The sequence below is a fragment of the Chaetodon trifascialis genome, chromosome 22 (genome assembly GCF_039877785.1).
Source record: "Chaetodon trifascialis isolate fChaTrf1 chromosome 22, fChaTrf1.hap1, whole genome shotgun sequence".
Lineage (NCBI taxonomy): Eukaryota > Metazoa > Chordata > Actinopteri > Chaetodontiformes > Chaetodontidae > Chaetodon > Chaetodon trifascialis.
In genome coordinates, this window is record NC_092077.1 from 1,390,775 (window position 1) to 1,406,601 (window position 15,827).

Genomic DNA, 15,827 nt, shown 5'->3' on the forward strand with positions numbered 1-15,827 from the left:
AAGATAAAAGGGACTGATGGGGACAAAGAGCTTCCACCCCGCCTACTGAGACTGACCTCCAGTGAGCAGGAGGTAATGTTTGCTTTCTGTACACACACACACACACACACACACACACACACACACACACACACACACACACACACACACATACACACACACACAGAGTTTTTCATCACTTTTGGGGACATGACATAGACTTACATTAATATCCTGGAGACTTAACCTCACCGTAATGACTACTTGCCTAATACTTACCTGTGACTGTGTAAACAGATTTATGTCTCCACAATGCTGGTGATACGTTGTCACACACACACATCTGGGTGAAAGGTTTGGTGGACTTGTTTGTAATGAACTGAAAGTGATTAATTCAATTTAATTCAATTCAATATTCCTTTATTCGTCCCTCGAGGGGAAATTCCAAATTTCCCAGCAGCATCAATACGTGAATAGAATATTCAAAAAGACAACAAGAGCATGCAATTAACACAGTATATAGAAAGGGGCATAATAGAAAGAGAAAGAGAAACAACATCCTCCTGAGAAAATGTTGACAATGATTATGAAATGGGAAGCACCAGCAGTGATAGATATTTTCAAAGGATGTCACTACCCAGTCATGAATTTAAGCATTATTACTGTGCTGTTGGCCACTTTGTTTTTGTGCTTTTTAGAAAATTACTATTTTTGCCTTCATTACATTTTTTGTTTGTTGTATGTTTGACTTATTTGAGCCGGTGTGAGCCTAAAAGATTTATTTCATTTTATGGTCTATCTCACAGTAGATAGACAAGAGACAGAGAGCCTGGAAGACTGAGTTCAGCAGAGTAAGAGCTCTGGGGAAGATGCTGTTCCTGTGCCTGCTGGTGTGGGAACAGAGGCTCCTGAACCTCCTACCCAGATGGGAGGGGGGCAAACAGCCCATGGTTGGAGTGGGAGCTGTCACGGCTGATGCTGTGTGCCCTTCTTAGACCGCTTGCGCTGGAGGTCCTCGATGGCAGTTGGTGGGCACTGGTCATGTACTGGGCTTTCACCACCCATTGCAGGGCCTTCGACTTGGAGGCTGTACAGCTCACTGAGATGCAGTTGGTCAGGATGCTCTAAATGGTGCAGTGGAAGAAGTCAACTAGGATTTGGGGAGTCAGGTTAACTTTCTTTAGTCTCCCCAGGAAGTAGAGGCGCTGTTGAGCCTCGATGTGAATGGGGGTGTGACTGCAGCTTTTGGTTTTCCTGTAGTCCACGATGAGCCTCTTGGTCATCTTAGTGTTGAGGGTGTTGACCAGTTTGGAGGGCTGGGATGACTGAAATAATAATAATAGTAATAATAATAATGATAGATAGATAGATAGATAGATAGATAGATAGATAGATAGATAGATAGATAGATAGATAGATAGATAGATAGATAGATAGATACTGCATATTACAATAATAACACGAATATGACTATTAATAATAATAATAATAAGAGTTGCAGTCAGCATCAAGCAGGACCATGGCGGTACGCACAACCATGATCCACAATCATTGTTCAGCAACAATCTCTGGGAGACAGCAAGACAAGAAAGCACAAGGACACAAGGACTGGAAGATGTTTAAACACAAGAGGAGATGGATAGCTGAAGGCTTTGACTCCCACTCTGCTTTTGGAGACTTTAGGAACCACAAGCAAAGCCTGCAGTCTGGGAATGCAGTGTTTTAGTAGGGTAATAATTTACTATGGGCTCTTTAAGATATCATGGGTCTATAGTATCAGTCCAAGCAAAGAACACTGTAGAACTCTGTGAATAACTTTGATGTGCATGGAGGAATCATCATTAACATGTACAAACTGGAATCAATCTAATGAGTAGGACTTAAACAGATTACTACAGTTCCTTTATTGGCAATTAAGTGTTCCAGTGTCTGTAACAGGATGTGTTAGTCAGTGGTGTTGAATGTAGCCCTAAGCTCTAACAAGACAAGTACAGAGTCAAGTCCTTTGTCTGAGGCAATTAGAAGGTCATTTGTAACTTTCACCAGTGTTGTAGGACACTGTTAAAACATTTTATGACTCTGTGGTGGTATCTGCAGAGGTCTGCTGGGACTGTGATCACTGACAACTTAGCAAGAAGGTGATGTGTTAGGTGGCAGCCTGTGTAGTCTATTTCTTAACTGCATTTTTGGTAACTGTGTTGCGATGTTCGTGCCCAGTTTTACAACTTTTTTGGTGGCCTTTCTGTTACTTTTTACACTTTTTGTAACGGGGCCATACAGACGGGAGTGGGGGCATTATTTACACATGTGAGCAGCTGATCCCGTTGTGTAAACCCACGCTGCTGCCCGGAGAGAGAATTGTAGTCCCGGACGAGCTGAAGAGGCGACATCAGGCTGCAGAGCTGGAGCCAAACACAGGGCAAAGGCACACAGATACAGATCATCCGTTCCGGAGGTCATCACGGGGAACATGAGATCCTTAGCAAATAAGAGCTCATCACACTGGTCAGGACTCAAGGGTCTTCCGGCAGGATACAGAGCAGCCGCCGTACCACACAGTGATGCAGCTGGAACAATGCTAGAACAAATGCGTTTGTAGTCATTGCTGGAGACTTAAACCGTAATACTTTACACAAATCTCTGCCAACTTTCAACTAGTTTATCAACTGTCCCACCAGAGACAATGCCACACTGGACCTACTGTATGCTAATGCAAAGGATTCATACAGTGCCACCCTAACCCTAACCCTCAGCCTGCTGCCCCAGCACACAACAGCATAGAGAATAGCACTAGCCACCAACAGACTCATAGAAAATCCTGAGCATAGTCCGGCAGATGTTGAAGGACCTCAGTCCTTCAACATCCTCAGTCCTCAGTCCTTCAACATTACAGAATGTAATGTATGTCTGTTTATTGTTCGGGGTTTGGTCAAACCATCCATCCATCCATCCATCCATCCATCCATCCATTTATTTTCTCCCGCTTCATCCGGGGCCAGGTTACCGGGGGAGCAGTCTGAGCAGGGACACCCAGACATCCCTCTCCCCGAACACTTCCCCCTGCTCTTCCGGGGGGATCCCGAGGCATTCCCAGGCCAGCCGAGTGACATAGTCACTCCAGCGTGTCCTGGGTCTTCCCCGGGGCCTCCTCCCGGTGGGACATGCCTGGAACACCTCCCTAGGGAGGCGTCCAGGGGGCATCCCATAAAGATGCCCGAGCCACCTCAGCTGACTCCTGCGGAGGAGCAGCGACTCCACTCTGAGCTCCTCCCGGGTGACAGAGCTCCTCACCCTATCTCTAAGGGAGCACCCTGCCACCCTGCGGAGGAAACTCATTTCAGCCGCTTGTATCCGGGACATCGTTCTTTCGGTCATGACCCGAAGTTCATGACCATAGGTGAGGGTAGGAACGTAGATTGACCGGTAAATCGAGAGCTTCACCTTTCGGCTCAGCTCCGTCTTCACTACGACAGACCGGTATTACTGTAGCCGCTGCACCGATCCGCCTGTCAATCTCACGCTCCATCCTTCCCTCACTCGTGAACAAGATCCCAAGATACTTAAACTTCTCCACTTGAGGCAGGAACTCTCCTCCAACCTGAAGAGAGCAAGCCACCATTTTCCAGTCAAGAACCATGGCCTCGGACTTGGAGGTGATGACTCTCATCCCAGCTGCTTCACACTCAGCTGCGAACCGTCCCAGTGCATGCTGAAGGTCCTGGCTCGAGGGAGCCAACAAGACAACATCACCCGCGAAAAGCCAAAAAAGAGACAAAATTTGCCGGCTCCCGGACCGAACCCCCTCCACTGAAGAGCTTGCATAAATTGACCTCCAAGTCCCCAGTCTCTGCTTCCTCTACAGAAGACATGACAGTGGGATTGAGGAGATCCTTGAAATATTCCTTCCACCACCCGACAATATCCCCAGTTGAGGTCAACAGCTCCCCATCTCCACTGTAAACAGTGTTGACAGAAAGCTGTTTCCCCTTCCTGAGGCGCTGAACAGTTTGCCAGAATTTTCTTGAGGCCGACCAGTAGTCCTCCTTCATAGCCTCCCCAAACTCCTCCCAGACCCGAGTTTTTGCTTCTACAACCACCCGAGCTGCTGCATGCTTGGCCTGCCGGTACCCATCAGCTGCCTCAGGAGTCCCATGAGCCAACCAACCGCCGACTTTACGGCCACAGCTACGGATGGCTGCATCAACAATGGAAGTGGAGAACATGGTCCATTCGGACTCAATGTCTCCAACCTCCCTCCGAATCTGGTCGAAGCTCTCCTGGAGTTGAAAACCTCCCTGACAGCGGGTTCTGCCAGACGTTCCCAACAGAACCTCACGGTACGTTTGGGTCTGCCAAGTCTGTCCCACTTCCTCCCCTGCCAGCGAATCCAATTCACCACCAGGTGGAGATCAGTTGACAGCTCAGCTCCTCTCTTTGCTCGAATGTCCAAGACATACCTCCGAAGGTCAGATGATACGACTACAGTGTTCATTATGGGCAAACTGCGACCAGCACAGAAATCCAATAACAGAACACCGCTCGGGTTAAGATTGGGGAGGCCGTTCCTCCCAATCACACCCCTCCAAGTATCACTGTCGCTACCCACGTGAGCATTGAAGTCCCCCAGCAGAACAATGGAGTCCCCGGTTGGAGCACTTTCCAGTACCCCTCCTAGGGACTCCAAGAAGGCCAGGTACTCTGCACTGCTGTTCGGCCCATAGGCCTATCCCCGACCCGAAGGCGCAGGGAAACGACCCTCTCGCTCAGCGTGGAGAACTCCAACACATGGCGGCTGAGCTGGGGGGCTATAAGCAAGCCCACACCAGCTCACCGCCTCTCACCGCGGGCAACTCCAGAGCAGAAGAGAGTCCAGCCTCTCTCAAGGAGTTGGGTTCCAGAGTCCAGACTGTGCGTGGAGGTGAGCCCAACTATCTCTAGCCGGTACCGCTCAACCTCCCGCACTAGCTCAGGCTCTTCCCCCCCCCCAGCAAGGTGACATTCCCTGTCCCCATAGCCAGAGTCGTTGTCCAGGGTTTGGGTCGTCGGGGCCCCCGCCCACGACTGCCATCCATATCACATAGCACCGGCCCCTTCTGATCCTTCCTGCGGGTGGTGAGCCTACGGGAAGGTGGGCCCACGTTGCTCCCTCGGGCTGTGCCCGGCTGGGTCCCGTGGGCAAAGACCTGGCCACCAGGTGCTCGCCTGCCAGCCCAAACCCCAGGCCTGGCTCCAGGGTGGGGCCCCGGTGATGCCAATCCGGGCGACGTACGCTTCCTTGATTTATTTTCTTTCATAAGGGGCTTTTGAACCGCTCTTAGTCTGACCCGTCACCTCAAACCTGTTTGCCTTGGGAGACCCTACCAGGGGCATTAAGCCCCAGACAACATAGCCTCTAGGATAATTCGGGTGCTCAAACTCCTCCACCACGATAAGGTGGCGGTTCAAGGAGGTGTTTGGTCAAACCCAACAAGATAAATGTGAACTTTTGTCTGAAAACTGCTCATTCTGGTGGAGATCCTGCAAGCTCTGTCATTCTGAGACCAACGCTGCATGACTAAACATGTAACCTCAATAAATTCTTTGGCTGCGAACTGAAGATTGCTCCGGACTGTTCTTGGGCTTCCAACAAAAGAATCGGGGCTAACATATCTCTCATGATGAAGGTGCTGGAGAGGCTGGTCCTGGCCCACCTCTGACCGCAAGTCAAATCATCACTGGAGCCTCTACATTTCGCCTACCAACCCCATCTGGGTGTGGACAACACCATCATACACCTACTGCAGTGCGCTCACTCCCACCTGGACTGTAGCGGCAGCACGGTGAGGATCACTTTCTTTGAATTCTCCAGTGCATTTAATACCATCCACCCGCTGCTTCTGGGTTAGAAGCTGAGAGTGATGGGAGTCGAAGCGCCCACTATCTCCTGGATTATCGACTACCTGGCAGACAGACCGCAGTTTGTCCAACAGGGCAATGTTCGGTCTGAGACCGTGGAAAGCAGTACAGGAGCACCACAGGGGACTGTTCTGTCTTTTTTCTCTTCACCTTGTACACCTCAGACTTTCAGTACAAGTCTTTATTGTGCCACCTACAGAAGTTTTCAGAGGACTCAGCGGAGGTGGGGTGTATAAAGGATGGACGACAGGAGAAATAAAGAGCAGTGGTGGAAGATTTTGTTGAATGGTCTTGGAGATCTTCTACCAGTCTGTTGTTGCCAGTGCACTCTTTGCTGCAGTGTGCTGGGGGAGCAGCATCGGAGCCGGTGACACCAACAGACTGAACAAACCGATCAGGAAGGTTGGCTCCGTTATTGGCTGCAAACTAGACACTTTCGAGGAGGTGGTGGACAAGAGGACTCTAGACAGACTGTTATCCATCATAGATAACCCTGAACATCCTCTTCACCACCTCGTGGACAGACAGTGGGGCTCCTTCTCCAATAGACTGCTCCAGCTCCGCTCTCACAAGGACTGCTTCAGGAAATCATTCCTGCCATGAGCCATCACACTGTACAATAAGCAATTTAAACAATTAATCCACCAACCTCACAAACCCCAGTATTTTACTTATTATCTGCACTACTGCAATATTGCACATACTGTCATGGTCTTGGGGTTTTCGTTATGTCTGGTTATTAATATCTGTTCTTTTTCCATTCCACAGCTGATTTCGGTGTGGAGAGGCGGAGCCGCCAGCACGGGGGCGAGGCACACGAGTCGCACCTGCAGCGCATCGGCAATCAGCCGGCTTTCATATGCTCCAAGCACTCTCGGTTCTGTGCCAGACTATTCTCTAGTCCAGCCATGATTCCCTTGTGTCTCTTGCTCTCGTGCCCATCTCTTGCCTATTGCTATTTATCTACGTGCATTGATTACTGTGTGTTTTCCTCCGCTAGTTTTGCAGAGCGTGAGTTTTTCGTTACAAGCATTCATAAGACTTGTTTCTCCCTTTTGGAGTTTTTTGGTTTATTTGACTACTTTTAGGGCTGCACGGTGGCGCAGCAGGTAGTGCGCGTGCCTCACAGCAAGGAGGTTGCCGGTTCGATCCACGGGTCAGGCGGGGCCTTTCTGTGTGAAGTTTGCATGTTCTTCCCGTGCATGCGTGGGTTCTCTCCGGGTACTCCGGCTTCCTCCCACAGACCAAAAACATGCTCATTAGGTTAATTGATGACTCTAAATTGTCTGTAGGTGTGAGTGTGAGTGTGAATGTTTGTTTGTCCTTGCATGTGGCCCTGCAATCGGCTGGCGACCGGTTCAGGGTGTACCCCGCCTCTCGCCCATTGTAGCTGGGATAGGCTCTAGCCCCCCGCAACCCCGAAAGGGATAGGCGGTATAGATAATGGATGGATGGATGGATGACTACTTTTAGTTCAATACTGTTTGTGAGGGTTTTTCCGCCAGTTTTGTGTAGGGCGAGTTTTCGTTTCTAGCATAAGTAAGTCTAGTCACTCCCTTTTGGAGCTCTTTAAGTTTTGTGTTGTACTTTGGATTTTTCCCGTTCCCGGAGATTTTTAGTTGTACTTTGTTTCCAAATAAAATTCTGCATTGTGACTCTGCCATTTGGGATTCTGGCCTTGTTTTCTCGTACACAACAGAATAGTCTGGCCAACATGAACCCCGCAGAGTCAGAATCACTAAAACAAGCTCTCTCGAGCCAGGCAGCCATGGTCCACCAGCACGAGTCGTCTCTGCTCCAGGTGATGGAGCACCTGCAACAGCTCTCGACGAGTGTGACTCAGATGGGAGCTCAGCTGGCGGCCATGCAGGAGCATCTCAACCCTTCGGGCGGCGCTTCATCCCTCCAGCAGCCATCCAACTAGCCCCTCGACCAGACCGCCAGCTCCAACCCGCAGCCCAGAGAGCCATTCATCCCCATTCCGGCCAGGTATTCTGGAGACTTAGGGACATGCGCACAATTCCTGCACCAGTGTGCATTAGTTTTTCTCAGCAGCCACATACCTATGCCACTTCTCAGGCTAAAATTTCGTTTGTAATGAGTTTACTTATGGGGCAGGCTGCAGCATGGTCACTGGCCATTTCGGCTCAGCAATCCGAACTGATCACAAACTATCAGGCTTTCACCGAAGAGATGAAACGCGTGTTTGATCACCCCATTAGAGGGAGACAAGCCGTGGGTCATTTATTAGACTTACAACAAGGAGATTTGTCAGTTTCCCAGTATGCTTTAAATTTTCGTATTTTAGCGGCAGAAAGCGGGTGGGGGGATGCTGAGCTTCAGGCCATTTTTCACAGAGGACTTAAGGGGGAAATTAAAGATGAGTTAGCGATTCGAACTGAGTGTAACTCTTTAAATCATCTAATTGATCTGGCCACCAAGCTTGACAATCGGTTGAGGGAAAGAGCTAGGGAAAGACACGAGGCTCAGCGAAGATGACAGCCCCCTGCAGCCCAGCCGCACACCCGAGACTACGCTTCCATTGAGCCCGGCTCCAATCATCACCCTCCTGGGACACCGCTGCTATTAGCTGATGAACCCATGCAACTAGGTCGCACCCGACTGACACACGCAGAACGCCAGCGCCGCATGAGGGAGAAGTGCTGTCTCTACTGTGGCCAGGAGGGTCACGTCATCAACCGCTGCTCTGAGCTCCCAAAAGACCGGGCTTGCCAGTGAAAAGGGGGTCGCTGGTGAGCCGTATTTCGTCATCCTCCACTTCCCGAATACACATTCAAGGTACCATACACACGCAGTATCACACTCTCCCGGTTGAGGTTCTCGTGGACTCGGGAGCTGATGATAACTTTGTTGACAGAGACTTTGTAAAAGTACATAATCTTCCCTTGTATGAACTCAGCCAGCCTAAGGAGGTTGTCGCAGTTGACGGCAAACTCCTGGAAATAGTAACGCACCGAACTGAACCGGTAAAATTGATCTTGTCGAGCAATCATCACGAGTACCAGGAGCTGTTTGTCATTAACTCACCCATGAACTCTGTAATTTTGGGCATCCCCTGGCTTAAGCAGCACAACCCTCACGTGGACTGGACATCGGGCACCATCTGCAAGTGGAGTTTGTTCTGCCACGCTCATTGCCTTCAGTCAGCCCTGCCGAACCGGAGCACCAGTAGTTTGCCACAGCCAGAGGTAATTGACTTATCTAACGTTCCAGCTGATTACCATGATTTAAAAGATGTTTTCAGCAAAACCTCTGCCAGTATGCTACCTCCCCACAGACCATATGACTGCGCCATAGACCTGCTTCCCGGATCGTCCCTCCCCACTCAACGGTCATATAATCTCTCTAAGCCGGAAAAAGAGGCTATGGATAAATATATAACCGAGTCGGTGGCGGCGGGGCTGATTCGGCCCTCATCTTCACCAGTAGGAGCCAGTTTTTTCTTCGTGGAAAAGAAAGATAAAACGCGCCCCTGTATAGACTACTCCAGACTGAATGACATTACAGTAAAAAACAAGTACCCCCTCCCTTTAATTGACTCTGCTTTCGGCCCGCTGCACACCGCTTGTATCTTTACCACATTGGACCTCCGGAACGCATACCACCTCGTAAGGATTAGGGAGGGGGACGAGTGGAAAACAGCCTTTAACACACACTTCGGACATTACGAGTATCTTGTCATGCCTTTTGGACTTACCAACGCCCCTGCTGTCTTTCAATGTCTGGTTAATGACGTACTCAGAGACTTACTAAATCGTGTGGTTTTTGTCTACCTGGATGACATATTGATTTTCTCGAGCTCTCTCGATGACCACATTATCCATGTACGTGATGTTTTGCAAAGGTTGCTTGAGAACAAGTTGTTTGTGAAGGCTGAGAAATGTCATTTTCATGCTCCATCTGTCAGTTTTTTAGGCTATGTGATAGAGAAGGGGCAACTCTGGGCAGATCCCGCCAAAGTGGAGGCGGTGAAGGGCTGGCCGATTCCATCCACCCGAAAACAACTTCAGCGCTTTCTGGGATTTGCTAATTTTTACAGACACTTTATTAGGGGATACAGCCACATAGCCGCCCCTCTCACACAACTCACCTCTCACAAACATGTTTTCACCTGGTCACCTGCTGCTGATCATGCGTTTGGTTAACTAAAAGATCTGTTCAGTAATGCACCCATTCTTGTCTATCCAGATCCCGAGAGGCAGTTTGTGGTCGAGGTTGATGCCTCGGACTCCGGGGTCGGGGCCGTACTCTCCCAGTTCCAGCCTGCGGACAACAAGCTTCATCCCTGTGCCTTTTTCTCACACCGCCTTTCCCCAGCTGAATGAAATTATGACGTGGGGAACCAGGAGTTACTGGCAGTGGTGCTGGCACTGCAGGAGTGGCATCACTGGTTGGAGGGGGCGGCTCAGCCGTTCGTCGTTTGGGCGGGCCACAAAAACCTGGCTTACCTGCGTTCAGCACAACATCTCAACTCCCGTCAAGCCCGGTGGGCGTTGTTCCTCGGACGGTTCAACTTCTCTCTGACGTACCGCCCGGGTTCAAGAAACATCAAGCCAGACGCCCTATCGAGACAGTTCTCTGTGGAAGAGGAGGAGTCCCCCAGTGAGACCATCCTTCCTGCTACCTGCGTGGTGGGGGCGGTCAGGTGGCAGGTGGAGAAGGAAGTGCAGGGCCCTGCAGGGACATCCCGTGCTGAGCGGATGTCCTCCCGGTCGTCTCTTCGTTCCTCCTACGGTGAGATCGGCTGTGCTGACCTGGGGACACACCTCCAAAATTGCTTGTCACCCCGGGGTCCACCGCACCCTGGCGGTAATTCAGCAGCATTTTTGGTGGCCTTCGATGGGAGCGGACGTCCAAGCTTACGTTGCCGCCTGCTCTGTCTCTGCCCGCGGTAAAGCCTCCTATCATCCTCCAGCGGGTCTTCTCTAGCCCTTGCCGATTCCTCCGTGGTCTCATATAGCAGTGGATTTCGTGACGGGGCTTCCTCCCTCTGAAGGAAACGACACCATATTGACTGTAGTAGATCGGTTCTCCAAGGCGGTTCACTTTATTCCTCTCCCCAAACTGCCTTCTGCCCTGGAGACCGCAAACTTGCTGGTGACTCATGTGTTTAAGTTGCATGGCATCCCTCAGGACATCATCTCTGACCGAGGGCCACAATTCATATCGCAAGTGTGGAAAGCCTTCTGCAAAGCATTGGGAGCCACCGCCAGCCTCTCGTCCGGGTACCACCCACAGACCAATGGCCAGACAGAGCAGGCCAACCAGGATTTGCCCGGTGGAGAAAGTGATAAACCCTAGTGCCGTCCGCCTCCGCCTGCCTCCCTCCCTCCGTGTCCACCCAGTGTTCCACGTCTCCCTCCTGAAACCGGTAACGGAAAGCCCTCCGCCGCCTCCTCCCCCGCATCTCATTGATGGTCATCCGGCTTATACGGTTACTCGGATCCTGGACGTCCGCAGGCGTGGACGGGGATTCCAATATCTCGTGGACTGGGAAGGGTACGGGCCCGAGGAGCGCTCCTGGATTTCGCGCTCCCTCATCCTTGATTCACAGCTGCTGCGTGAGTTTTATAGGGATAACCCAGGTAAACCAGGTAAAATGCCAGGAGGCGTTTTTTTTGGGGGGGGGGGGGTACTGTCATGGTCTCGGGGTTTTCGGTCTTTCAGTCTGGTTATTAATATCTGTTCTTTTTCCGTTTCATCACAGCTGATTTCAGTGCGGAGCCGCCGGCACTTGTTTCTCCCTTTTGGAATTTTTTGGTTTATTTGACTACTTTTAGTTCAATACTGTTTGTGAGGGTTTTTCCGCCAGTTTTGTGTAGGGCGAGTTTTCGTTTCTAGCATAAGTAAGTCTAGTCACTCCCTTTTGGAGCTCTTTAGGTTTTGTGTTGTACTTTGGATTTTTCCCGTTCCCGGAGATTTTTAGTTGTACTTTGTTTCTAAATAAAATTCTGCATTGTGACTCTGCCATTTGGGGTTCTGGCCTTGTTTTCTCGTACACAACACATACTCCTTATTGTTTACATTTATTTATCTTCTGAAACTACACCCATTTTTTGATGTATATATCTGTTTATTTCTTAGTTATATTGTATTTTTATTATATTAATATAATGTGTATTATACTTTATAATACACAATATTTAACTATATATCTTGTTGAGTTAAATTCACTGCTGTTATTCCTGCCTACCTGTCTTCCTGTCCTGACTTGCTCTGTATGCAATGTGTCCTGAGACATTTGTATATTTTTAAGCATTAGACATCAGTATGGAGGCAGCTGATGTAGTGGATAATGCAGGTGATGGTGGACTCAGCCCTCTGCTGCTTGAGAATGTGCTGCTGGAAGTTGTAGATATTGCTGTTTGGGATACATTTCACTCCTAAAATGAAGGCAGAAGAATAATCAGCCCTGCTCCCCCAGATCTTTCTCCAGGTGTCCTTGTCCCTGGCTCCAAAGTCAACAGTATTGTCATCCTCTGATATCACTGGTGGTGCAGGCTTCCTGGAGGATAGGTAGTCCCACAGGTCCTCAATTTCTTGGAAGCTCCTTCATAGTCCAGAGATGACAACAGGTTGTTTTTGCTGTGTCCCTGAAGGTTGACAGTCCTGTCTCTCTTTCATCTAAGAGCCATTTGAATAATTTCACCTTGTACTTCACAAACTGCAGGACATACTGCACCCTAAACTCCACTCAGTCTGATACATCCTCTCGCCCTCTGAGTCCACAGTGACCACAGACCACTCAACACCAAATCAGCTTCACCGATTTTTGTAAATATAGGATTATACTGAATTTGATGCCAGTAACACATTTCAAACAAGTTGGGACAGGGGCAACAAAAGTCTGGGAAAGTTTTGGAATGCTCTAAAATGCTCTGTTTGGAACATTCCACAGGTCATCAGGTTCATTGGTAACAGTTGATAGTATCATGACTGGGTATGAAAGGGGCATCCTGGAAAATTGTTCATAAGCATGAAGGAGAGAGTTCACCACTTTGTGGGTGTTGTATATGTAGGCTAGAAAACAGACTTATGTTGTGGTATTTACTTATTCAAAATGTGCACTCTTAGCCCAAATACAACTGTATCTGAATGTGCATTTCATGAAGAAAATATATGTGAGAGCTGAAAGCTGTTTGCTGGTCATATGAAATGTTACACACTTGTGCAGTGTGGCTGGATGTGCAACATTTCCAGATTTTGTTGCAATCTGAGGTAGCATTGAACAGTTATGATCCATTAAATATATCAGGCCACAGATTCAAATGTTTGGTGACCAATTACAGGCAGTTAGTGATACTCAAAAACAAAAACAGACATGGACATGTATTACACAATTTGGTGTGATACCAGGTTTGATGTCATCATCCCTGGTTCAAGTCTGGTCATCCCCCATCCTTCTCCTCTCATGCCCTGCATTTTGCCCTAAAAAAGGCAGAATGTTTACAAGCTCTCTTTTTCTTTTTTACTAAAAGCTTGACCAATAGCGATGATGCTCATTTCATTGGTGAGTGCACCTATCTATCACATCGTATTCAAATGTCAAATACAGCTCAATTTCAGCCACATAGAGTCTGCAAACACACATCAATAAAATGTGCAGCAGCACCACAGTAATCGCTGAGGGTAAAGCCATGAATGCTGTGGTGCTTATTTTGCTGTATGGGCCTTCTTCCCTGCATGGAAACACATTACTCTATTAAACACATGGATGTCTTAGTTGGATAAAAGTAAGATTAAACAAGATGACCAAACTGGACACCGCAACTACGCGTCCTGGTGTTTGTAGTGCTGTGCGTCACTTATTTGATTTTAAAATGTTCATCACATCACCATTTTTTAACATGCAGTGACATCTTACATTGTAGGCTTATCGGAGCAAACTGAGCTGTCAACATTTCCCAGAAGAGCACATGAATGATGCATTTCAGAGCTTCCAGTAGCGGACAGCTCCGCAATTTACAGCGCAGAGACGCTGGCAGCTGTGATTGGCTGTGAGCTGCAGGAGCAAGAGGTCACCTGGTGGAAATATAAAACAGTCCTGATCGGAAAGAAGACATATCTACTGAGTTGGTGAACAGTCACTCTTAAATCTACACTGTTTGGACACACTGAGAGGGGATTTGTCTCTTCTGTACGAACATGAGACTCGTGGCTCTGGTTGTGGTGTGCGTGCTGATTGTTGGTCAGGATGGAGAGAGTGTGGGAGCAGCTCTGCCGGGATTTGACTCTGCGCAGAGGACACTTGCAACAGGTGGGAAACCTGACAGGTAGAGGGCAACTAAGTATAGCTTAAAGTCACTCAGGTAGGCATACTTCAATAACATTTTGAAATACTTGCACCTGCTTTTTTATACTATTTTCTGCAGTTGTAGTACAGTGAAGTATGATACTTTGTGCACTACCATATTTAGTTGACAGCTATAGTTACTTTGCCGAGTACAATTTGACACACAACATATAATCAACGTATGAAATGTGATGTATTATGTATATTATAGATTACACTATTATACAGAAGTTGCTCTGGTGCACCTGCCTCAAAAAATTTTGACCACACACCAAAGTCAATGTTTTACAATGAACACATTTTCTTTAATTGAAGAGCTTGACTACTGTAGCTTTTTATTTCCAAAGAATTCTGTTTTAACTCCTGCTCCACAAAACAGTAACAACATTTGGGAGTTGGGAAAAATGTAAAACCATATTTATTCATTCTCTCTTCTCTCTGCTGTTCTCTTCAGGATCAGTCCTCTCTGCACTCAAGAGAACTGCAGGAGAATTTCTGGCAGAGGATCCCAACCCGTGCTTCTCTGTGAGAGAGAATGAAGACCAGCGGCAGCTCCTGTGCAACGACCGCAGGAGTAAATTCAACTTCAACCCATTTGGCCTCCGCTTTGGGAAACGCTACAACGGCTACATTTACAGGAGAGCCGTTAAAAGAGCCAGGACAAATAAGTTTTTACCCCTGTCACTCATATCGCGAGAACAGGTGCCTACCTGAAATAGATGTGCCTTCCTGTGAGGACTTGTGTCCGATTGTCAGCATGTGACAAGTCTTTCCATGTGTTAAAAATTGACATTTTACTTGAGATGAAATTATGTTTCTGTGAATAAAACTTTTGTACCAACCTTTACTGTGACATGATTTTAAGATCGAGGCCTAGATCGATATATTTTTTTGTTTGTTTTGCTCTTAGTCAGCTCAGTAGGTAAGAAGTGCAAATGAAATAGTCCAGTGGACCTTTATGATGAACGGAAATGGAAAAGGTGAAACTAAAAAAGCTAAATTTGAATTTTCTGCAAACATATGGCACTGCATTGTCTTTTGTAATTGCACTGCAGGCAACGTACAGAATTCCATTGGCAGTACAAACGATACAAAAAATGAGTAATTCGAAAACGAAAATAGAAAACTAATAATTAAAAATTACAGATAAAGACTTGATGTCACATTTAATATCAACTCTGGCTCCACACCAAAACGTGTACATTTGTCATTAATATCAGGGAATTTTGAAATGGTCAGGGTTACATAAAATCTTTAAGCAGATTCTCTTCCATCATTTAAAACACACAATTTTAAAGGAGACAACCATTATTTAATTACTGTTCGCTAATTTGTGGATTCCCAGAAGATTTTCCTCTAGGTAAAGTTTTTTTTCTTTAAATGTGTTTGTACCTTTTGTAATCATAATTCCACTGACTCTTAATCAGGGTTCTGATAATGTCAGCATTTCATTAATCTGTTGTATTTGCAGGAATGGCCTTAGTTACAGAAACAAATTTGTGTTAATCTGTATTTTACAGGACAGGATTATGGTTGAAAAAAATATATATATTTATAGAAATGAGCATTCTTGTCAAAGATGCCAGCAGTAGCAGAAGTGATGATCCTTTCGATCCATTTTTTTAAATCATATATGCTT

At 47.6% G+C, this 15,827-nt stretch overlaps 1 protein-coding gene across 1 annotated transcript; it reads left to right on the plus strand.

The window, feature by feature from the left end:
• The first annotated feature begins 13,982 nt into the window (after nt 1-13,982).
• kiss2 (kisspeptin 2) lies at nt 13,983-15,792 on the plus strand. Its single transcript, XM_070992235.1, has 2 exons — nt 13,983-14,152; nt 14,643-15,792. Exons 1-2 carry the CDS (start codon nt 14,041-14,043, stop codon nt 14,900-14,902), a joined length of 372 nt encoding a protein of 123 aa, XP_070848336.1. The 5' UTR covers nt 13,983-14,040; the 3' UTR covers nt 14,903-15,792.
• The last annotated feature ends 35 nt before the right edge of the window (nt 15,793-15,827 follow it).

Bases quoted from the DNA above. Each gene is read 5' to 3' on its own strand.
- kiss2 (XM_070992235.1), top strand. From the start codon at position 14,041: ATGAGACTCGTGGCTCTGGTTGTGGTGTGCGTGCTGATTGTTGGTCAG. The intron at 14,153-14,642 runs GTGGGAAACCTG...TGTTCTCTTCAG, and splicing joins GCAGAGGACACTTGCAACAG to GATCAGTCCTCTCTGCACTC.